Source organism: Scyliorhinus canicula, chromosome 11 (genome assembly GCF_902713615.1).
Source record: "Scyliorhinus canicula chromosome 11, sScyCan1.1, whole genome shotgun sequence".
In the NCBI taxonomy this organism is placed as follows: Eukaryota; Metazoa; Chordata; class Chondrichthyes; order Carcharhiniformes; family Scyliorhinidae; genus Scyliorhinus; species Scyliorhinus canicula.
In genome coordinates this window covers 37,072,913-37,096,557 of record NC_052156.1, presented here as the reverse complement: position 1 = coordinate 37,096,557, position 23,645 = coordinate 37,072,913, and the positions used below count along the sequence as shown (strand labels likewise).

Sequence of the window (23,645 nt, the reverse complement as noted above, 5' to 3'; positions counted from 1 at the left end):
TTTGAGTGAAGAAATTTCTCCTAATCTGCATCCTAAGTGGTTGTCCCTTTATCCCAAGGCACTGTCCCCATGTTCTAGATTGCACAATCAGCGGAAGCAACTTCTCTGTCTAGCCTATCAAGCTCCTTTTAAACTTGTATCTTTCAATAAGATCACCTCTTCTAAATTCCAAAGGATATAGGCCCAATTTACTCAGCTTCTCACCATATGACAATCCTGCAACCCTCTCAATCCAACAACGAATCTAGTGAACCATTACTGTGCAGCCTCCAATGCAGTATATACTTCCTTAAATATGGAGACCAAAATTGCACATAGTATTTCAGTTGTGGCCTCACCAAAGCCCACACAATTATAGCAAAACGAATTTATTCTGGTAACTAGTCCACTTGCAATAAAGGAAAACACGCAATTTGCTTTTCTAATTGCTTGCTGTACTTGGGTGGCAACTTTATGTGTTCCTTGTATGAGCAGACCCAAGTCTCTCTGGGCATCCATATTTGCACATCTCAGGCCTTCTAAAAAAATTCTGTTTTTCTATTCTTACAACAAAGTGAATAACCTCACACTATCCTACATTATATTCCATCTGCCATCTCGTTGCCCACTCATTTAACCTCTGTATATTACATTGCCGCCCCTTTGTACTGTCCTCCCAGTTTATAATTCCACCTAGATTTGTATTTCCAGCAAACTTAGATACATTACTATCTGTCCCTTTGTCTAAGTCATTAATATAGATTGCAAAAAGCTGACGCTTCAGCATTGATCCTTGTGGAACTCTGTTAGTCACAGCCTGCCAACTTGAAAATGTCTTATATATGCCTACCCTTTGGTATTAACCAATCCTCTATCAATGCGAATGGAACTTCCTGAGCCCTTATCTTGCCTATCAATCTTTTGTGTGACACCTTATCAAATGTCTTTTGGAAATCTACTGTTTCTCCTTTAGCCACCCTACTTGCTTTATCCTAAAAAAACTAATAAATGTGTCAAATTTCCCTTCCATAGAACCATGTTGACTTTGATCATATTATGATTTTCTAAGTATTATTAAAACTTCCTTAATAATACATTCCAGCACTTTCCCAACAGGGAATTCAGAATTTACACAGTGAGTGGTTAGAATGGAACTGGTTATCATTTTAGGTAATAATTGGTAACAGTTCTCTCCCTTAAGTTCCTGTACCCCTCTCTTGCTCTTGCACCACCACCTGTGGTATAACCCCAACAATCTACCTTTGTCTCCCTTCCATTTCTCATCATTGTACAGCCTTTCTGTATTAGCATCCAAAAACACATTGTCAGTTTCCACATGTACACTGGAGATACCCATCTCTACCTCGGCGCTTCCTCTCTTGACCACTACACTGTATTAAATTGTCATATTGTTTGTGCCAGTACTAGATGAGAAAACATTATCTTCATGTCCTGCCACAAATATCATTGGCTGTATGAGGCTGAACTAGACTGTTTGTAATGCTGCTGTTTATATTTGATCCCACAGAGGTACTCCCACAATGGTGTTAAGTCGGGAATTCCTAGAGTTTTACCCATAACAATGAAAGAACACTGAAAAATATCAAAGTCAGATATTTGGTGTTCCCATTATGGTGCAGGGAGTGCATATTTTAGGTGGTTGATTGGGAGATTGCTCTGTCCTCTGTTAGATCTCGGAACCATTACTAAAATCCAACCATGTTTCAAGAAAACTTCTAATATTTCAAAAATAGAATAGAAAATGATTGCTGACAGTGACGGGAATCAGGATCAAATTTAAAAGATCTATTTATCGACAGTTATCTCTTCTTGTTATTCCATCTAATGTACAGCTCTCCCATCATCCTATCGCATCTATTAAGATAGATGTTACATTTTCTATCTTAATTTGATCCCTAAAAGGCAGCAAATATACAAATAAAAGAGAAAATATTGAAGATATTGAACAAAAGCAATTGGAAATAAAATTATACACATCAAAACTATAACATTTTAAATTTTCAAAGTAAATTTTAATTAATGTATTACCTGGTCTTCCCCGTGTAACTTATATAATTGTATTCGAATCTTAAGAAGATAAACTATTGAACAATGTATGGATCTTCAACCAGCAAGCCAGCATCTTTCAGAGACCAGCCTTTGCTGTTGTGGACACTGCCCCACACATTTATCCCCTGAAATAACTCCTCAGTCCTAAAGATATTCCAATGTATTCATCCATTCTAAATTCTCCATTACCAAATGTATGCTTGCTGCCTTCTGCAGAAAACATTCCCCCCCCCCCCCCCCCCCCCCCTTCCAGGTGCTTCATGTGCAATGTTTGATCATCTCAGCCTAAATATCAATAACTTTGATTACTACATTCAACCTGAATTCTATATAGCTAGTTTTTGATGGAGATAGTCAATTCAGCCTCACTCTTTATGCTAGCAGTTTGTTGCATGCTGGCACTGGATTAGGTTGTGATCAAGGGCTGACCTAGATCTAAAGGTAATTCACCATTTCTAATGTTCAATATTTTCTTCAGCCGATGTGCTTGAAATTTTGAAAACATTGAATGAAGAGGCTTAACTAAAGTATTGATGATGTGGACCCAGTATTCTGGTTAATTCATTATTTATGTTTTAACTCAGGTCTATGCCAACAAGGAGGTGATTCTAAGTGGTGGCTCAATTAACTCACCCCAGCTTCTTATGTTATCTGGCATTGGTAATGCAGATGACCTTAAAACACTGGGAATTCCTGTTGTTTGCCACCGTCCAGGTAATAATTGAAGTATTCAGGGGGAAAAAAAGCATTCAATTAGTTAATTTGATATAAGGTATGTTCTGGTGTGGTTATTATAGTTAACTTGTCAAAACTTTCACTTTAATGAAACTGTTTTGCTTTTAGGTGTGGGCCAGAATCTGCAAGATCATCTAGAATTGTATGTACAACAACAATGCATTGAACCGATTACTCTATATAAATCCCAAAAATCCATCCAAATGATCAAAGTTGGCGTTGAATGGCTTTGGAAATTCACAGGTAAAATTTTGCTGCCTTCCAGTACTTGGACATGACATAAACATCAGTGTTTTAGGATCATAGCAACAGGAGTAGGCCATTTAACACTTGGACCCCGTTTCATCCCAGGTTCAATTCTAGCCTCGAGTGACTGTGTGGAATTTGCACTTTCTCCCCGTGTCTGCACGGGTTTCCTCCAGGTGCTTTGGTTTCCTTCCACAGTCCAAAGATGTACAGGTTAGGTGGATTGGCCATGCTAAATTACCCCTTGGTGTCCAAAAGGTTAGGTCGGGTTACGTGATGGGGTGGAGGCATGGGCTTTGGGGTGCCCTTTCTAGGGGTTGGTGTAGACCTGATTGGCTGAATGGCCTCCTTCTGCATTGTAGATTTGATAATCATTCATTGAGATCATGGCTGATCTGTAACCTAACACCATATACCCCCTTGCTCCATACCCCTTGATACCTGAGGGTAACAAACATTTATCAGTCTCAAATTTAAAATTTACAATTGATCTAGCATCCGTAGTTTCCGAATAGAGTTTCAAACTTCTACCATCCTTTGTATTAAAAAGTATTTCCTAATTTTGCTTCTGAAAGTGCCGGCTATAATATTTAAACTCTACCCCTTAATGCAAAACTCTCTAAGCAGCTGTAATAGTTTCTCTCTATCTACCCGATCTGTCCCTCTTAATATTTTGAAAAGTTTGATTAAAAAATTACATTTTTACTGACTTGACTTGTCAGTATTCATCTCCCTTAAGAGAAGAAATAGGTTAGAGATGGGGCATTGTTGGACACATTATGTATGAGATGTCAGTACGAATATGTTTAATGGGTTTTGTGCCATATCTTGTGTTGCAAGAAAGTTTTGTTCACCTTGCATTGTTTACTTTATATCTGTTAATTGTCAATACTTTTGAAACCATCAAACAAGCATTGGGCTGTATTTTCGCATTTTAAAAAAATTATTCAAGGGATGTGGGCTTTGTTAGCTAGTTCAGTATTTATTGCCCATCCCTAATTGGCCTTGGGAAGGTGGTGGTGAGCTGCCTTCTTGAACCGCGGTAAGAAGTCTTACAACACCAGGTTAAAGTCCAACAGGTTTGTTTCAAACACGAGCTTTTGGAGCACTGCTCCTTCCTCAGATGAATCTTGAACCGCTGCACTCCATGTGGTGCAGGTACACCCACATTGTCATTAGGAAGAGAGTTCCAGGATTTATCGTCAGCCAATTCAATTCACCCCCCGTGACATCAAAAAACAGCTGAGAGAATTAAGCAATCTTACAAACAATGACAGTGAAGAAACGGCAATGTATATCCAAGTCAGGATGGTAAGTGACTTGGAGGGGAACTTTCAGGCGGTGGTCTTCCTGTGTATGTGGTGTCCTTATCCTTCTAGTTGGGAGTGATCATGGGTTTTGAAGGGAGCCTAGGGAGACTCAATGAGTTCCTGCAGTGCATGTAGATGATGTACACTGCTGTCACTGTACATCGGTGGCGACCGGAGTGAATGTTTGTGGAAGAGATGCCAACCAAGCGGGTTGCTTTGTCCTGGATGGTGTCAACCTTCTTGAATGTCTTGGAGCTGCACTCATCCAGACAAGGGAGTGTATTCCATCGCACCTCTGGCTTTTGCCTTGGAGATATGTTTCAAACATTCATTTAGAGGTTCCTCAAGTGAACCAGATGAAATGAAATCCACTTTTCTTCCACACAGTTGCAAGACAAACTTAAGGGCCCAAATCTTCCAATCAGAATCAGAAACCCTATTTTCAACCCTGATTTTATAAACCACTTACCTTCCTCTGATTTTTCTGGACAAACTTCCAATGGAGGATCCTTCCAAACTGACTTAGTGCAGGCAACCTCGAAAGGAACAGCAGTGCGTATGCGAGCAGAATTCACACCTCTTTTCTATGACACAACTGCCAAATTCTGTAAAGTAAAGATTTCAAATATTCCAAAGCTTCTTTGAAAAACCTTGGAGAGAAGGTAAGTGGGTTAGGGGGTAGAGGGGATAAGATAAATGGATAAAGGGGTATAGTGGGTAAAGGGGTAGGTAGAGTGGGTGAGGGAGTCGGGGGGGTAAAGATCTAGGGTCAGATCGGGGTCATGCGATCGGGGCGTTAGTTGGGTGACAAGGGAGGAGTCATGGTGAGGTTGGGTGAAGGGAGTCAGGGATGTTGGGTCGTGGGGTCAAGTTAAGGGGTGATGTTGTTAGGAGTTAGGTCAGGGGTACATTGGGTTGGTGGGGGGGGTAGAGTTAGATAGTGAGAGCAGGCTGGGTGGTGGGGGAATCGGGGGTTATGGGGCTGTCGGTATCAGTATGAGTGATTGGTGATGGTGGGTGTTAAGTTCTGATAGTATCTCTGTAATAAGAATGAAAAAGCAGGTCTTGATGTCTTCAATGCCAATTTTATTGTGTTTTACAATAATTTCCCCAACTCCACAGTGCCACCTGAATGCCTTTATATATATATATATGTGTGTGCAGTTATCAAACAATAAGTGTGGTCTATTAAACAATTAAAGCTCCAATTCTAACTTAAGCACTGGGAGCATTAACTCTTTCCCAAGAGAATCGCCCTCTTAATTTTTTTAAAAGTTAGACGTAAATTACCATAACACAAATGTATTTAATTTTCTACAACAAATTCACCCTATTCCCCCTTCTAAAATTACCCCCCCCCCATTAACATTCTTTTCCCCATCGGAAAAGACTCCCCTCTTTAACAATTTCTAATAACTTCTTTGAGCTTGCCTCTTTTTTTTAATCAGTCAGATAATTGGTAACTGCTATCAACCCACTTGATCTTGTCAATCTCCTTGTTCTAGATTTGCTATTTCAATTCGTAATCTTTTTTCATCAACATTTTTCGTAGAGTGGACAATCTCCCAAAGGGACTTATTGTCTACGTGACATTCTAAAAGTGCTGTTCCTGAATGCCCTGTTCCATTCATACTTCCAGTCAGGTACCATATCTACTGCCTCCACTAGAGGAAATGTCTCTGCTGCCAATATACTTTTTAATCACTCGTCATATCTTTTTAGTTTCCCATGCAAAGGGGCAACATTTACTTTCTCCCCCAGGAGAAAAATTATAAATCCTCCCGCTCACAAAAAGCCATCACAGAAATTAGCAGATGTGTCACTGTAGACAATCATTTTCAGTTATCTATTATCACCTAAGATGTATATTCAAAATACAATTCTCCAATTGAAATTTTGTCAATGTTTTGTTTGCTCAAACACTTTCTTCAACATTGGTATAGTTGATTTTAGTGCTTAGTTCTAAAACATCAAAACTGTTGTTTTGCTCTGAAGTTAATATTCATAGGATCATAGAATTTACAGTGCAGAAGGAGGCCATTCGGCCCATCAAGTCTGCATTGGCCCTTGGAAAGAGCACCCCACTTAAGCCTACACCTCTGCCCTGTAACCCAGTAACCCCAGCTAACATTTTTGGACACTTGAGGGCAATTTAACATGGCCAATCCACCTAACCTGCGCATCTTTGGACTGTGGGAGGAAACCGGAGCACCCGGATGAAACCCACGCAAAACACGGGGAGAACGTGCAGACTCCACAGTGACCCAAGCCGGGAATTGAACCTGGGACCCTGGTGCTGTGAAGAAATAGTGCTAACCACTGTGCTACTATGCCATCCTACTGAGGCTGCTGGTGTAGAGTGACATGCAAACTACTCTGCCCGATTCTAACCCAATGCGATTGAATGCACCAGAAGCCTGAATTCCAATCTTGCACTCCCTGCTAAGAACATAAGAACTAGGAGCAGAAGTAGGCCATCTGGCCCCTCGAGCCTGCTCCGCCATTCAATGAGATCATGGCTGATCTTTTGTGGGCTCAACTCCACTTTCCGGCCCGAACACCATAACCCATAATCCCTTTATTCTTCAAAAAACGATCTATCTTTACCTTAAAAACATGTAATGAAGGAGCCTCAATTGCTTCACTGGGCAAAGAATTCCATAGATTCACAACCCTTTGGGTGAAGAAGTTCCTCCTAAACTCAGTCCTAAATCTACTTCCCCTTATTTTGAGGCTATGTCCCCTAGTTCTGCTTTCACCCGCCAGTGGAAACAACCTGCCCGCATCTATCCTATCTATTCCCTTCATAATTTTAAATGTTTCTATAAGATCCCCCCTCATCCTTCTAAATTCCTACGAGTACAGTCCCAGTCTACTCAACCTCTCCTCATAATCTAACCCCTTCAGCTCTGGGATTAACCTAGTGAATCTCTTCTGCACACCCTCCAGTGCCAGTACGTCCTTTCTCAAGTAAGGAGACCAAAACTGAACTAAGCCCGTTAATAAGTATTATCATATGTTTAGCACAGGGCTAAATCGCTGGCTTTGAAAGCAGACCAAGCAGGCCAGCAGCACGGTTCGATTCCCGTAACAGCCTTCCCAAACAGGCGCCGGAATGTGGCGACTAGGGGCTTTTCACAGTAACTTCATTTGAAGCCTACTTGTGACAATAAGCGATTTTCATTTCATTTCATTTCATTTTCAAATTTGCTACTACCACCCCACAAAAAGTATCTGCATGCATCATGAAGATGTCTGAAAATTCCCCTCCATAGTGCCCATAAAACATCCCAACTTTAACAAAACTGACCTCATTGAGAAATACCAAATTCTGGAGGCATCATTTAATCAGTTTACACATTTATTTAACTTCCAGAGTACCCTTTCTGTGTTTGGTGCATCGTTCGGACAAAGAAAAATTTATCTTTGAAACTCATGTCGCTGTAAGAAAGCAGCTTTAACGTCTATTGACTTGCATTTCCAAGCATTTGTGACTAACAGAGCCAAGATGATCATCAAAATAACCTTTACTGCCGTAGGTTAATTACCCTTGTATCTTGCTCACCCAAGTTTTCTTCAGAACCTTGTGCCACTAGCGAAGCTTTTTCCATATACGTCCCATCAGGAAACACCTTTTCCGTGCATACCCACTAAGTGCAGAACTCGTCCCCTATTTGGACCTCGGTGTACACACCAAATGTTGCTGTTTTGCATATTTTATTAATTTATCATTTAATTTGTTCGAAGTCACAAAGACCTCTCGATTATTTGCGCTACTGCTCCTTATGGCATTCCTAATCTATTCCATAGTTCTTGACCTTGTTAATTAGCGCCCTCTATCTTGCCTTGTATCTCGTTCCAGACTGCTACTGCTTGATCTGCCCCGACTATTTAAAAAAAAAATTTAGTGTCGCCAATTATTTTTCTTTTCCAATTAAAGGGCAATTTAGCATGGCCAATCCACCTAACCAGAACATCTTTGGGTTGTGGGGGTGAAACACACGCAGACATGGGAGAATTTTCAAACTTCACACAGAGAGTGACTCAGGGCCGGGATTTGAACCCAAATCCTCAGCACCGCAGTCCCAGTGCTAACCACTGCACAACATACTGCCCTTGCCCCTACTATTATGAGATGTTCTTTCAACAGTTCTTGATCTCTTTCTATGTGCTTGTTCACTGCCAGACCTACTGTCTGAACTGACGCTGTTTCTGTGCTCTCCATTTTTGTACTTCATGTTCACAATCCATGGGCCTAACCTCCTTCCCTTTATCTTGTACATTCAACCAGTTTTTATATTTTCTGGTGGCCTTCCATGCTTTAGTTGCAACTTTCCATTGACGGCCCCGTTCTGGCAAGCATGTTACATTAGTGCCAATCTTTGGCAGTTGTCCTTTGGGACAAATCGTATCATTCGGTTCGTTAGAATTACTATGTTCCTCTTCAGACACCCTGGCAATTTCCACGATCTGGCCCTATTAATTCTGTAACATATATGTATGAGAAGTACCTCCGCACTTTCAATAGCCCCTTTTTAGTCTGAAAATTTGTAATCTGTGCCCACTAATCTTTTTTTAAATATAAATTTAGAGTACCCATTTCATTTTTTCCAGCTAAGGGGCAATTGCACATGGCCAATCCACCTAGCCTGCCCATCTTTTGGGTTGTGGGGGCGAAACCCACGCAAACATGGGGAGAATGTGCAAACTCCACACGGACAGTGACCCAGAATCGGGATCGAGCCTGGGACCTCGGTGCCGTGAGACAGCATGGCTAACCCACTGCACCACCGTGTTGCCCTTGTGTCCACTAATCTTGCCATGCATACCCAAACAGTCTGGTTTCCATGACACAAAATGAGTGTTTTCCCATCAGTGCCTTTCATCTTTCCACTCGTTAAATCCATCTCTTTTATAGTATTCCATGTCTCCCAGTTTACAAATAGTTTCTGATGGCCTTCTGTTGTGCTTCATAGCTCTGATTTCTTTGATATTTCTGCTTTAAGAAATGCTCTTCTGCTCACGTGCAGTGTATTCAAATGCTCAGCAAGGTGGAGCTAATCATAGTCCCTCCCATGTTGGTGGATGATCATTCATGACTAAAGGAATTTGGGGATTTCTACCAAAAAACAATTATTATGGACTGTAGCCCCCAACCGCCTGTAATTAATTATTTGCGTGGATGGCACATGCTAAAGCCGGAGTTAATTTACAATTTGGCGTATGTTCCAAAATTTTACAAAGCATTTAATCTATTACAGCATGATTTCTCTTAAGTACCCCATTACAAAATGAGCTTTCTGCAGCTGTATTCATAACTATTATGTTCATGTTCTCACACTTATCCTGAAATTAATCGTTAGCAAATTCCCTCCTGAGGAACTTTGCCAGTGGCCCCAGTCCAGTCCCTATCCACTTTTCCATTATCTGTTCTGTAATAATTTTCTTTTCTTTTCTACATATAATCATTGACTGACTGAACCTAGTTGTCAAGTCTACATATTGTAAAACAAAAATGTTCTTTTCTTTATCCCACACCTTAAGATCCATAGCCACAACTTCATTAAAATCTCTCACTGAGAGCATGCTGACTATGGGATGGTGCTCTTCTGTATTTCTTACATATATCACATCTATCGCTCATCTGTTCTATAAGTTTTGTATATTCTTCATCACTTATACGAAATGTTGTGCGAAAACATTTTAATCTTTGGGAAGACGGATGGGCAAATTGCCGAAGCAATTTTAGCAGAATCAACATTTTGTCTTCTAAACTCTTATTCCCTGATGCTAACAGTACTTCTTTCATTTAGTAGTGTCCAGATTGTGTAAATCCCGAAAAACATGCTTGTTAGGTGAATTAGACTTTCCGAATTCTCCCTCCGTGTACCTGAACGGGCACCATAATGTGACGACGAGGAAATTTGCACATTGCAGTGTTAATGTAAGCCTACTTGTGACATTAAGTAGACTATTATTATCAGACCACAATTTTTCTGAATACATTGGCCTTCTTGTTTTCCATGTCAAGTTTCATATGTGCTTTCTTTATCGATGGCCAGTTCAATAGTAAAGGTATTTCACTGGATATGACATCTGTGCTAATAAAATTATGCTTTCTAGTGATTTTACATAAATCACTATTTTCAGCAATTTAAGGGTATTGTCATCCCCAAATCTGAAATTTGTGGATCTTCCAAATTCCTTAACCGTGTTCTGACCGTTGTCACTTAAAAGCCCAGATTTCAATCAGTCTATTCCACATACTGTAGATGTACATCTGTCATTAATCTGCCTGGAGACAGCAGTAGACAGTATTCAAAGGGCCTCAATTGTTATGCATCTCTCTCAGTAACGAGTTTAGAATGACAGTTTAGATAATTATCCAGTGTGAATAGCTATGGAGGAGAAACAGATTATAGATGATTGGGAAAGTCCCTTAGATATATACATGTGAATGTATAGTCAAGGAAATTAATGGGGCAGACAGCCGAATATACAGAAGGCATAATCAAAGAACAACAAAGGTATACTTCAGCCATTTTCAAACCCAGGGTCGTGGCTCACGGGTGGGTTGCGGGCAGGTGTCGGGAGGATCGCAGGGCCTTGCGTCGTGGCGGTACTGATTGCGGGGCTATGTATTGGCATTCCGGATCGCGAGAAGAAGTTCCCAACGGCACAACCAGCTCAGAGGGGCACAGCACTTCCTCCTGACGTCAGGGCGCTGACCCAAGAGCAGGTTTTTTAAAAAAAAATCGCTGGAGTCTTCCTGCCTGGAGCGGCAGCAGAGAGCAGGTCACACTCAGAGTGCAGGTGTGAACTCCAGGGCCCCTGGTGAACAACCCATGAAGAAGAAGCTGAAAACAGGAACAAAGAAGCATAAGGATGGTTACTTGAGGTATGGGTTATTAATTGTGCCACTGCAAATCAGGATTCAAAGTTCATGTGTGTTATATGCAGGGAAGCACTGACAAATGAAAGTTTAAAACCCTCAAAATTTCAAAGACATTTGAAGACTAAGCATGGCGAGTTTGAGGACAAACCTCTTTAATTATGTTCAGTGGATGCAGTGAGATATTAAATCGTCAGCTGAAGTTATTATGAGAAATGTAACATTGAATAACAAGGCAAGTAAGGTCATGAGGACCAAGCAGGCTCACCTGCGAATTAAAGGTAAGTGAAAATGGCGGGTTGCGAAGGTTGGCCTGCATGGGTTGCAAAGGATGGCTGGTTGGTAAAAATGGGTCCCAAGCAAAAAGGTTTGAAAAACGCTGGTATAATTGACTCGTCCTGGGAAGGAAGTGAGGCAGCTACCATCCAGCAGTTTGTGAAAGCGGACAGGCCAGTTTCCAGCCACCTTGCCGGAAGGCCAAGTTTATAGCAAACAAGCTTCTAAATAAAAGCAAATTACTGCGGATGCTGAAATCTGAAACAAAAGAGAAAATGCTGGAAAATCTCAGCAAGTCTGGCAGCATCTGTGGGGAGAGAAAAGAGCTAACGTTTCGAGTCCGATAACTCTTTGTCAAAGCTAACAGACAGAGAAAGTGGGAAATATTTATACTGTGGCGTGAGAATGAAAGATGAGTCATAGCCACAGAAACCCAGGAAAACCGGGTGCTAATGACCACAGAAACCAAGGGGAAAGAGTGCTAATGTGCTTTTGTCCCAGAGGGGACAAAAGATATGAAAGATCAAACAGCAGGGAAACTAACATCAGAGGATGAACTGTAGGTGTGGAGGAAGGGGAGCAAAGAGGAGAAAGGTGAAGGAAAGGTGGATAAGATTGGGGGGGAGGGAGGAATTTAAATGTATATTAAGAAAGACAGTTAAAATGAAATGAAAACAAATGGGTCGAGGTGGGGTAGAGTTGATCATCTGAAGTTGTTAAATTTGATGTTCAGGCCGGAAGGCTGTAGCGTGCCTAACCGGAAGATGAGATGTTGTTCCTCCAGTTTGCGTTGCGCTTCACTGGAACATTGCAGCAGTGCTTCTAAATATTAGAGCAAAGACAGGCAGAAAACCTTCAGAGCGGCAGTTTTAAATATATTTGCTGAACCAGGAAATAAGACGGTTCCCAAATTTGAGTACCATCCCTGTATTGTGTGGTAACTATAGCTGCTTATTAAATTTGAATGTTGTCTTGGGAACAGGGGAAGTCTTACTGAGTTCAGGTATCATAGATATATTGCGTAACAAGGGGTATTTTCTATCTAAACTGTGTGTGTTTAATAATTCATACATCATAGTTGTGTGAGAATAGAGTTGTCCTTTTTGTGTGTATTTGTCTTAACTTTAATAAATAGTCTTTAATAATTGTTACACCACGACTGGGCTATTTATTATCACTGGGTTTCATTTGTCTTCTCACACCAAAGCAAAATAAATCTGTATACCCCCATGAACGGTGTTCCAAGTTGGGATACCCTCGCATACCACGTCAGCATCTTTGTGACAACATCCGTTGTCCAATATGACACAGTTAGTGGACTCTGCGACCAGCACCTTCATCACTGAACTGAAACTTCTCGTTGCCAAGACAATGCCTTCTCTTTGGTCAATATCTCCCTCTTCTTCTTTGATTCCGTGTTTGGTTTCAAACACCGTTTATAATTCTTTGGGCAGCTATTGCATAATAGAATTTCGAATCACACCGATTGGCCACCCTGGGTATTTCTGAGGTTCATTTTACCGTTGAAATGTCCCAATTCATTCCTCCTGCCATAATTGTTAAAGGTGTTTCTGTCCTCGTTATTTTTAGTTACAAATCTTCTTTCATATTGATGCTTGCTGCCTATTTCTCGGCCACCTCACCATCTCATTAATATAGTGTCTTCCATAGTCCGTCTTATCACCAGTCAGCCCTTTTGTGCCATGAATGTTGCTGGTTCGGAATGTTGCTCAGAAACCTTTTTAGAGCCTCTGACATTTGTTCTAACAGTGTGTGTCTTTCTACAAATTTAATTCCTGTCAATACCAGAAGCGTATCCATATTTGCAACTTTAGCACAGTCCAATAATTTAAATGGCAGTACTGACCGTGGAATTTCTGGACAGAATTTTTGCAGAGTAGTTTATAATCTGTGAATTCCATTAAATGCTCGTCTGTGGAAGTATCCTCTGATTTTCTAAATCTGTCAAAATCTAACCAGGACATTTAATACATCTTATTAAGTAAATCTTATCCATGAAAGTTAATAATGTATCTGAACCTTCATTTGAGTCCTGCTGATCAGAATTCAATTCTGAGAATACCTTGCATCTTATTTTGTTTTTTTACAGGCGTGAAAATGCCAAGGCCACTCTTTGCTTTTTTGTATCCCAGAAGAGTCAATGTTAAAGCTGGAGTTTAGGTTCCTTTGGACTCTGGATAAGATAAACAAATAGAAATACTGTATCGTACATGTGCAACATTGTACATTTGTGGCTTGAATAATTTTCCAAAAAAAATGAATCACTGACTATAACAGAAATATTATATACATCGAAACACTCACAGCCCTCGTGAAAAGCAGCTCAACCTTTTGCTTGCTTTCCCTCCCCAGTCTGTCTGTCTCTCTCTCTCTCCCTGTCCTTTTCCTTTTGTGTCTGGCATCTTCCTGTCATTGTCCTGCGATCTGGAGAAGGGTGTGTAGATAGCCTGGGTCACATTGAGATCCAAAAAGACGAGGTGTTGGGCGCCTTGAAAAATATTAATGTGGATAAGTTCCCAGGGCCTGATGGGATCTACCCCAGTATACTGAAGGAGGCAAGAGAGGAAATTGCTGAGGCATTGACAGAAATCTTTGGATCCTCGCTGACTTCAGGTGATGTCCCGGAGGACTGGAGAATAGCAAATGTTGTTCCTTTGTTTAAGAAGGATAGCAAGGATAATCCAGGGAACTACAGGCCGGTGAGCCTTGCGTCAGTGGTAGGGAAATTACTGGAGAGAATTCTTCGAGACAGGATCTACTCCCATTTAGAAGCAAGTGGTTGTATTAGCAAGAGGCAGCATGGTTTTCTGAAGGGGAAGTCGTATCTCACTAACTTGATAGAGTTTTTCGAGGAGGTCACAAAGATGATTGATGCAGGTAGGGCAGTGGATATTGTCTATATTCAGTAATGCCTTTGACAAGGACCCTCATGGCAGACTGGTACAAAAGGTGAAGTCACATGGGATCAGGGGTGAGCTGGCAAGATGGATACAGAACTGGCTAGGTCATAGAAAGCAGAGAGTAGCAATGGAAGGGTGCTTTTCTGATTGGAAGGCTGTGACTAGTGATGTTCCGCAGGAATCAGTGCTGGGACCTTTGCTGTTCGTAGTATATATAAATGATTTGGAGGGAAATGTAACTGGTCTGATTAGTAAGTTTGCGGACGACACAAAGGTTGGTGGAATTGCGAATAGCGATGAGGACTGTCAGAGGATACAGCAGGATTTAGATCGTTTGGAGACTTGGGCAGCGAGATGGCAGATGGAGTTTAATCCGGACAAATTGGGCAGCAGGGTAGCATGGTGGTTAGCATAAATGCTTCACAGCTCCAGGGTCCCAGGTTCGATTCCCGGCTGGGTCACTGTCTGTGTGGAGTCTGCACGTCCTCCCCCTGTGTGCGTGGGTTTCCTCCGGGTGCTCCGGTTTCCTCCCACAGTCCAAATATGTGCGGGTTAGGTGGATTGGCCATGCTAAATTGCCCGTAGTGTCCTAATAAAAGTAACGTTAAGGGGGGTTGTTGGGTTACGGGTTTAGGGTGGATATGTGGGTTTGAGTAGTAGGGTGATCATGGCTCGGCACAACATTGAGGGCCGAAGGGCCTGTTCTGTGCTGTACTGTTCTATGTTCTATGTTCTAAATGTGAGGTAATGCATTTTGCGAGGTCTAATGCAGGTAGGGAATATACAGTGAATGGTAGAACCCTTCAAGAGTGTTGACAGTCAGAGAGATCTTGGTGTACAGGTCCACAGGTCACTGAAAGGGGCAACACAGGTGGAGAAGGTAGTCAAGAAGGCATACGGCATGCATGCTTTCATTGGCTGGGGCATTGAGTATAAAAATTGGCAAGTCATGTTGCAGCTGTATAGAACCACACTTAGGCCACACTTGGAGTATAGTGTACAATTCTGGTCGCCACACTACCAGAAGGATGTGGAGGCTTCAGAGAGGGTGCAGAAGAGATTTACCAGGATGTTGCCTGGTATGGAGGGCATTAGCTATGAGGAGAGGTTGAAGAAACTTGGATTGTTCTCACTGGAATGAAGGAGATGAGGGGCGACCTGATAGAGACCTACAAAATTATGAGGGGCATAGACAGAGTGGATAGTCAGACTTTTTCCCAGGGTAGAGGGGTCAATTACCAGGGGGCATAGGTTTATGGTGCGAGGGGCAAGGTTTAGAGGAGAGGTACGAGGTAAGTTTTTTACACAGAGTAGTGGGTGTCTGGAACTCGCTGCCGGAGGAGGTGGTGGAAGCAGGGACAATAGTGACATTTAAGGGGCATCTTGACAAATACATGAATAGGATGGGAATAGAGGGATACGGACCCCAGAAGTGTGGAAGATTTTAGTTTAGACGGGCAGCATGGTCGGCTCAGGCTTGGAGGACCGAAGGGCGTGTTCTTGTGCTGTACTTTTCTCTGTTCTTTGTTCTTCGATCCTCCTCGTGGATTTTATGCCTTGCCCTCCTCGCAGCATTAACCAAGGTGGTAATAGCTCTGAACATCAGAACTTGGCAGTTACTTACTCAGTGTGCCATGCATGGTGGGGGCAGAGTGCAAACAATGTAAAACCAAAAAACTGATGCAAATTGGAACAACATGCCCTGAAGCATAATTGACGTTAAAGCAAAATGACATTAAGCGGAGCAAGTTAAAGTGAGGGGTTACTTTATCCAGGTAAATAAGGTGGAACCGTCCGAAATTTCCAATTCAAACTCAGCATTAGAGACATTGGAGAGCAGTGGTATTGCCCATCCTGACTATCCGGAGACTGGACGATCTGGGCCACTAAATTCTCCTTAATAAAAGGAATTATCACATATTGGTTGAATGTTCAGTTGGGGTAAGAAATATGAAAACCTTCAAATCATTAAGGAAACTAACAAATGCTATGACTGGAGAACTGGAGGATGTTTCTGGATGTCTGACTCAAGCCAGACCAATTATCCTAAATGTATATTTATCTTGCAACATAAGTGATCTTACTTCAGCATTTAAGAAAATACAATGTGATCAAATACGAAAGCAAGAGTCTTGTGATGTCCTTGTTTTATAATAGATCTGAAACAGAAGCGATGGGTGAACAGAACAATTTGCTTGGATGTAACCACGTACAATCACACCAAGCTATGAAAACAATAATTGTGAAACCTTGTGGATAGTTATGCTTTTTGAACAATTCTTATTAGGACATAACAGCCGTTACTCAATTTGATCATTTTTAATACAAAATTTCTTCTTTAGGTGACGCAGCTACTGCTCACTTGGAAACTGGCGGGTTTATCAGAAGTCACCCTGGTGCAACTCATCCTGATATTCAGTTCCACTTTTTGCCGTCACAGGTGATTGATCATGGGAGAGTCTCACCAAACATGGAGGCTTATCAGGTGAGGTCTTTATCACTCGGAGTTTTCTTAACTACCTAAAGGCTGGAAGCTGGAGTGAGCACATTTAAAATAGTCTAAACATTTATGAGAAAATGTAGCCTTTCATCAGGCATTGACATTGTTAAATTGTACTTTACAGCCACAAAATAGTGTTGTTTTACCAACCATGAAATAGAGCAGTGACGGAATTACAATGCTTCTGTTATTAGTTCTCAACTTGAAAAATGTTTAAATTTATCATTAGCAAAATTGTATTGAGCCTTTCATAGTTACACTAAGAGTGATTAAAAGCAAACGGCTATAATTTCCCTTGGCGTTCAACTGACCATCATGAACTATTTGATGTTTTCTGTGGTAGCAATGAATGGCAGGAGTATGGCTGTAGAAAAAAAAATGGAGACTCATGTTTCCTCCCATCCATGATTTTACCTAATATCTCGCTAAAGTGTTTATATTTATAAGTTTTTCATGAATCAAAGTGAGAGCTTTGTGCATTCTAATTCCATAAAAGATATATGGATGCTTTTTTAATGTCGGTTGAAAAATAGAATTAAAGCCAATATAACTGGCGCCATTAAGAAGGAAGTCTATATGGCATTCTTTGGATAATGACCAAGGTTACCCTATGACCAAGGTTATCCTATGATAGAATTTCTATCTTTGGATAATGACCAAGGTTACCCTATGACTAAGGTTATCCTATGATAGAATTTCTATCTTTGGATAATGACCACGGTTATTCTATGATAACATTTTTTAATCAAGGTGGAGAGTGATGTCGTTGATTCTGAGACTAGGGTCCTGAATCTTAATGAAGGAAACTACAAAGCTATGAGGTGTGAGTTGGCTGTGATGGATTGGGAAACATTACTTAAAGAGATGACAATTGGTAGGTAATGGCAAACATTCAAGAGTGCAGGGTGAACTGCAACAATTAAGTGGGCTAAACAGCTTGTAATGCAGAACAAGTACAGCAGCACCGGTTCAATTCCCGTACCTGACTCCCCGAACAGGCGCCGGAACGTGGCGACTAGGGGCTTTTCACAGTAACTTTATAGGGGCTGGTTTAGCACAGGGCTAAATCGCTGGCTTTTTCAGCAGACCCAGGCAGGCCAGCAGCGCGGTTCAATTCCCGTACCAGCCTCCCCGAACAGGCGCCGGAATGTGACGACTAGGGGCTTTTCACAGTAACTTCATTTGAAGCCTACTTGTGACAATAAGCGATTTTCATTTCACTTCATTTTCATTTCATTCTTGACTAATGCAAAAGTAAAATGCGACAGGAGGGGGAAATTGAGAGTAAGCTTGCGGGAAACATGAAAACTGACTGTGAAGGTTTTAATAGGTATGTGACAAGCTCTGAGTTAAAACAGCGGGGAAAATGGGAGCAGTTCACCATTAACAAAGTGGGAAAAAGAAAGAGTGATGTCTAAGGAAAGCAGTAAGTTTATTGATTGGTTAGTAACTGCTAATTTGCATTACTGTTGTAATTTACCTTCACATAGAGGTAAAAAGGCGAAATATTTTACAGGTTAGAAAGACTAAAAAACATCTGGAAATTTAAATTATAGAACCAAATTTTAAAAAAATTATATAAAATAGAGATACAGGGCCAGGTGATGTGTTGTTTCTGCATGACATGGGAGCTGGTGGACCCCTATAGTGGTTCCTAGTGAATACATCTGTAGCAAGTTGGTTGCTTGAGGAACATCAGCTCAGAGTTGATGAGCTGGAGTCTGACCTTCGGATGCTGCGACACATCGGAGAGGGGGAGAGTTAACTGGACTGTTTCAGGAGGCAGTCACGCCCCTTAGATTAACTACTTTGAATTCGGCCAGTGCTTGGGGACAGGAGGGTGTGGCTGTGAGTGAGGTAGGTAGAGGAATTCAGGAGATAGGGTTGCAGGAGCCTCAGCCCTTGTCCAACAGATTTGAGATTTTTTGCTCCCTGTCTAGATAGAAGCGGGGATTTGGGGGAGGATAAGCAAACTGACCACAGCACTGTGGTCCAGGAAACTATTTAAGTGGGAGGAAAGAAAGGAAATGTAGTCGTAATTGGGAAGAGTACAGTTGTGGGCATAGATACTGTTCTCTGTGACCAAGATTGAGAGTCCTGAAGGTTGTGTTGTCTACCTGGCCTCTGGTTATTTCATCTGGGCTGCAGAGGAACTTGGAGTGGAAGATAAAGATCCTGTTGTCGTGGTCCACCAATGACACAGGTAGAACAAGAATACAGGTTCTGCTGAAGGAATATGAGCAGCTAGGGGCTAAATTAAAAGCAGAACCAAAAAGGTAATAATGTCTGGATTATTACCTGAGCCACGAGCTAATTGGCACAGGGTCAATAAGATTAAAGAAGCAAAAGCATGACTCAAAGATTGATGTGGGAGGAATGGGTTTGAATTCACAGGATATTAGCACCAGTACTAGGGAAGGAGAGAGTTGTTCTGTTGGGACGGTCTTCACCTGAATCAAGCTGGGACCTGAGTCCTGGCGGATCGCATAACTAGGGCTGGAGATAGGGCTTTAAACTAAATAGTGGGGAGGGGAGCCTTCAGTTGTATGGAACATTAGAAAATCAAAGTTAAAGGAGAAGGTGGGAGTGCAGATTAATGATAAGGATGTTAAATGAGTTAAAGGGGCTGAGGGCTCAGGCGAGGTTAGTAAAGTTTCCAGAACACATAACAGAACAGAGAGTATAGAAAGCAGTAGGAATCTAACAGGCACAGCACAAAAGGGGCAACTGTGAGAAGGGGGGTGGTCAGTGCAGGACTGAGGGTGTTGTACCTAAATGCATGCAGTATACGAGACAAGGTAGATGAGCTTGTTGCGCACATTGAAATTGGCGGGTACTATGTGCGCATCACAGACGTGGCTGCAAGTTGATCAGGGCTGGGATCTAAATATCCAAGAATATGTGTCCTCTCGAAAGGACAGGCAGATGGACAAAGGGGGCAGGGTTGCATTGTTAGTAAGAAATTAACCTACATTATAGCAAGAAGCGATAAAGGGGCGGAAGGCGTAGAAATTGAGGAACTACAAAGGAAAAAAGACCCTGATGGGAGTTGTACAGGCCCCATAGCAGTAGTCAGGGTGTGGGGCAGAAAATAAATCAGGAGATAGAAAAGACATGTAAAAAAGGCAATATTACAATAATCATGGGGGACTTCAGTATGTAGGTGGACTGGGAAAATCAGGTTGGTAGCGGATCCCAAGAAAAGGAATTTCTGGAATGTTTCTGAGATTTTCTTTGGAGCAGATTGTGGTAGAGTCCACTAGGGAACAAGCAATTCTGGATTTGGTGATGTGTAATGAGACAGACTTGATTCGGGAACGTAAGATGAAGGAACCCTTAGGGGCAGTGACCACAATATGATAGAATTTAGCCTGCAGTTTGAGAGGGAGAAGCTGGAATGAGATGTAACGGTATTACAATTAAATAAAGATAACTCCAAAGACATGAGGGAGGATCTGGCCAGAGTTGATTGGTTGGGGAACCTAGCAGGGAAGACAGTAGAACAGCAATGGAAGGGGTTTTTGGGGTTTATTCAGGAGGCACAACAGAAATTCATCCCAAGGAGGAGGAAGCATGCTAAGGGGAGGACAAGGCAACCATGGCTGACAAGGGAAATCAAGGACAGCATAAAAGCAAAGGAAAAAGCATGCAATGTGGTGAGGATTAGTGGGAAGCCAGAGGATTGGGAAGCCTTTAAAAGCGAGCAGAGGACAACTAAAAAAGCAATAAGGGGGGAGAAGACCAAATATGAGTGTAAACTAGCTAGTAATATAAAAGAAGATTGCAAGAGGATTTTTTTCAATATATAAATGGTAAGAGAGTTGCAAGAATGGACATTGGACCACTGGAAAATGAGGCTAGATAAGTTGTAATGGGGAACAAAGAATTGGCAGAAGAACTTAATAGTTACTTTGCATCAGTCTTCACAGTGGAAGACACCAGTGGCATACAGAATTTCAAGAAAGTCAGGAGGCAGAGGTGAGTGTAGTGGCCATCACTAAGGAGAAGGTGCTGGGGAAACTGAAAGGTCTGAAGGTGGATAAATCACCCGGACCAGATGGACTACACCCAGGGTTCTGAAGGAGATAGCTAAGGAGATTGTGGAGGCATTGGTGGTGATATTTCAGGAATCACGAGGCAGAAAGGGTCCCAGAGGATTGGAAAGTAGCTAATGTGACACACCTCCTTAAGGAGAGAGGGAGGCAGAAGACAGGAAATTATAGGTCGGTTAGCCTGACTTTGGTTGTAGGTAAAATTTTAGAGTCTATTATTAAAGATGAGATTGCGAAGTACCTAGAAGTGCATGATAAAATTGGACAAAGTCAGCAGGGACTGGTCAGAGGGAGGTTATGCCTGACCAATCTGCTGGAATCCTTTGAGGAGGTAATGAGGAAGTTAGACGAAGGAGAACCAGTGGATGTTATCTATTTGTATTTCCAGAAAGCCTTTGACAAGGTGCCGTACAGAAGGCTGCTAAATAAGATAAGAGCCCATGATGTTAGGGGCAAGGTGCTGGCATGGATAGAAGACTAGCTGACTGGAGGAAGGTAGAGAGCGAGGTTAAAGAGCTCCTTTTCAGGATGGGAGGTGGTGAGTAGTGGTGTTCCGCAGTATGTCAGTATTGGGACCACAGCTATTCACGATGTACATTAATGACCTGGAAGAAGGAACTGAGGGCACTGTTTGCAGATGATACAAAGATATGTAGCGGGACCGGTTTTGTTGAGAAAACAGGGAAGCTGCAGAAGGATCTGCTGAGGTTGGGAGAGTGGGCAAAGAAGTGGCAGATGGAATTCAATGTGGGAAAGTGTGAGGTTATGTACTTAGGGAGGAAGAATAGGGGCATAGATTAAATAGGGAAAGGCTTCAGAAATCAGAAGCACAAAGGGACTTAAGAATCCTAATTAGTTCAGCATTCTCTTAAGGTTATCATGGTGGTTCAGTCAGCAGTTAGAAAGGCAAATACAATGTTATCATTCATGACAAGAGGGCTGGAGTACAAGGGCAGGGATGTACTGTTGAGACTTTATAAGGCTCTGGTCAGACCCCATTTGTAATATTTTAGGCCCCGTATCTAAGGAATGTGTGCTGGCCTTTTAGACAGTCTAGGGGAGATTCACAAAAATGATCCCCTGAAGAAGGTGTTATATGAGGAGCGGTTGAGCTCTCCGGGTCCGTACTCGGTGGAGTTTAGAATGATGAGGGGGGGGGGGGGGTCTCATTGAAACTTACAGAATACTGATAGGCCTAGATAGAGTGGAGATGGAGAGGATGTTTCCACTAATAGGAGAAACTAGACCTGAGGGCAGAGCTTCAGACTGAAGGGGCGATCCTTTAAAACAGAGATGAGGAGGAAGTTCTTCAGCCAGTGGGTGGTGAATCTATGGAACTCATTGCCGCAGAAGGCTGTGGAGGCCAAATCACTGAGCATCTTTAAGACAGAGATAGATACGTTCTTGATTAATAATGGAACCAGGGGTTATAGGGACAAGGCATGAGAATTGCGATGAGAAACATATCAGCCATGATTGAATGGAGGTACAAACTTAATGGGCCGAATGGCCTAACTCTGCTCCTATACCTTATGTCTAACTCACAAAGGCTCCTTCGACAGCATCTTCCAAACACACAGTCACTACCATCTCAAGGGACAAAGGTAGCAGATATACGGGAACCCCACCACCTGAAAGTTCCCTTCCAAGCCACTCACCATCTGACATGGAAATACATAACCATTCCTTCACTGTCGTGAGTCGAAACCGTGGAACTCCCTAACCTACCACATGAAGGCAGCTCACCATCACCTTCTCAAGGGCAATTAGGAATGGGCAATAAATGCTGGCCCAGCCGGCGACGCCCACATCCTATAAAAGAATGAATGGGAGATTACCTCTCTTTGTTAGAACAACTACATAAAACTTAGAACTCATTTCAGTTTGTTCAAATGCATTACCAGCATTTCAGAAATGATTCTTCATAATTAAACTAATTATATCTGAATTTAGTCACAATTTATTGGAAACAATTTCAGATTTAAAACATGCATTTTTGTCTCTGAAAATCATTTGTTTTTAGTATAATGGTGTACAATGAAATAACTCTACAGAGGTTATTCAGTTTGAAGTTCATTGCAGAGTTCAAATGCTACTTATTTAACTTATGGGGCAGTTGAGAAGTTGGACTTTAGCAGTTGCGAAAGAAAAAAAAATGAATTGCAACTGCTGCCACGAATTGTTTTAAATATGTTTCTGGTTCCAAACTAATTGAGTGCCATCCTTGTTTTTTTTTGTCTTTGGTTGATTCCTAAGTGAAAGGATTTTGTTTGAAAGTCTACATACCATAAGCTAATAAAACAGCAAAGTCATTTCTAACATGGAAGCACGGGAAATGCTCAACTGATGTGATTGAGGCCAGGCATTTTCAAACAGGGAAAAAACATGCATCTGCTGGAGGAGAATTCAACCCTCACAGAAGAACAGATATACATGGGGAGCTATGTGGCAATATGAGTTAATATCATGAATGAACTCATATTGCCACATTGGTGGCCTCCCAGTCACCCTGTTGTTAACAATCTCAGGACCAATTCACTGCCATTTCCAAAGGTTCAAAAAACTACTGTTATTCAGTTGTAAATTTATCTTCTACTGGAGGTGAGAGAAAATATATAAGTCTAAAAAGTCAAGGCCATAGAGCAGTGTAGCAGTTTTGGTATA

At 41.8% G+C, this 23,645-nt stretch overlaps 1 protein-coding gene across 2 annotated transcripts in view; it reads left to right on the top strand.

The window, feature by feature from the left end:
* Nucleotides 1-23,645, top strand: part of chdh (choline dehydrogenase) — an 87,260-nt gene that overhangs the window by 47,392 nt on the left and 16,223 nt on the right. For both annotated transcript variants that reach the window (XM_038812768.1, XM_038812769.1), the window contains exons 4-6: nucleotides 2,634-2,763; nucleotides 2,893-3,027; nucleotides 16,772-16,914. In XM_038812768.1, the coding sequence (XP_038668696.1) occupies nucleotides 2,634-2,763; nucleotides 2,893-3,027; nucleotides 16,772-16,914 (408 nt within the window). The remainder of the gene's footprint in view (nucleotides 1-2,633; nucleotides 2,764-2,892; nucleotides 3,028-16,771; nucleotides 16,915-23,645) is intronic.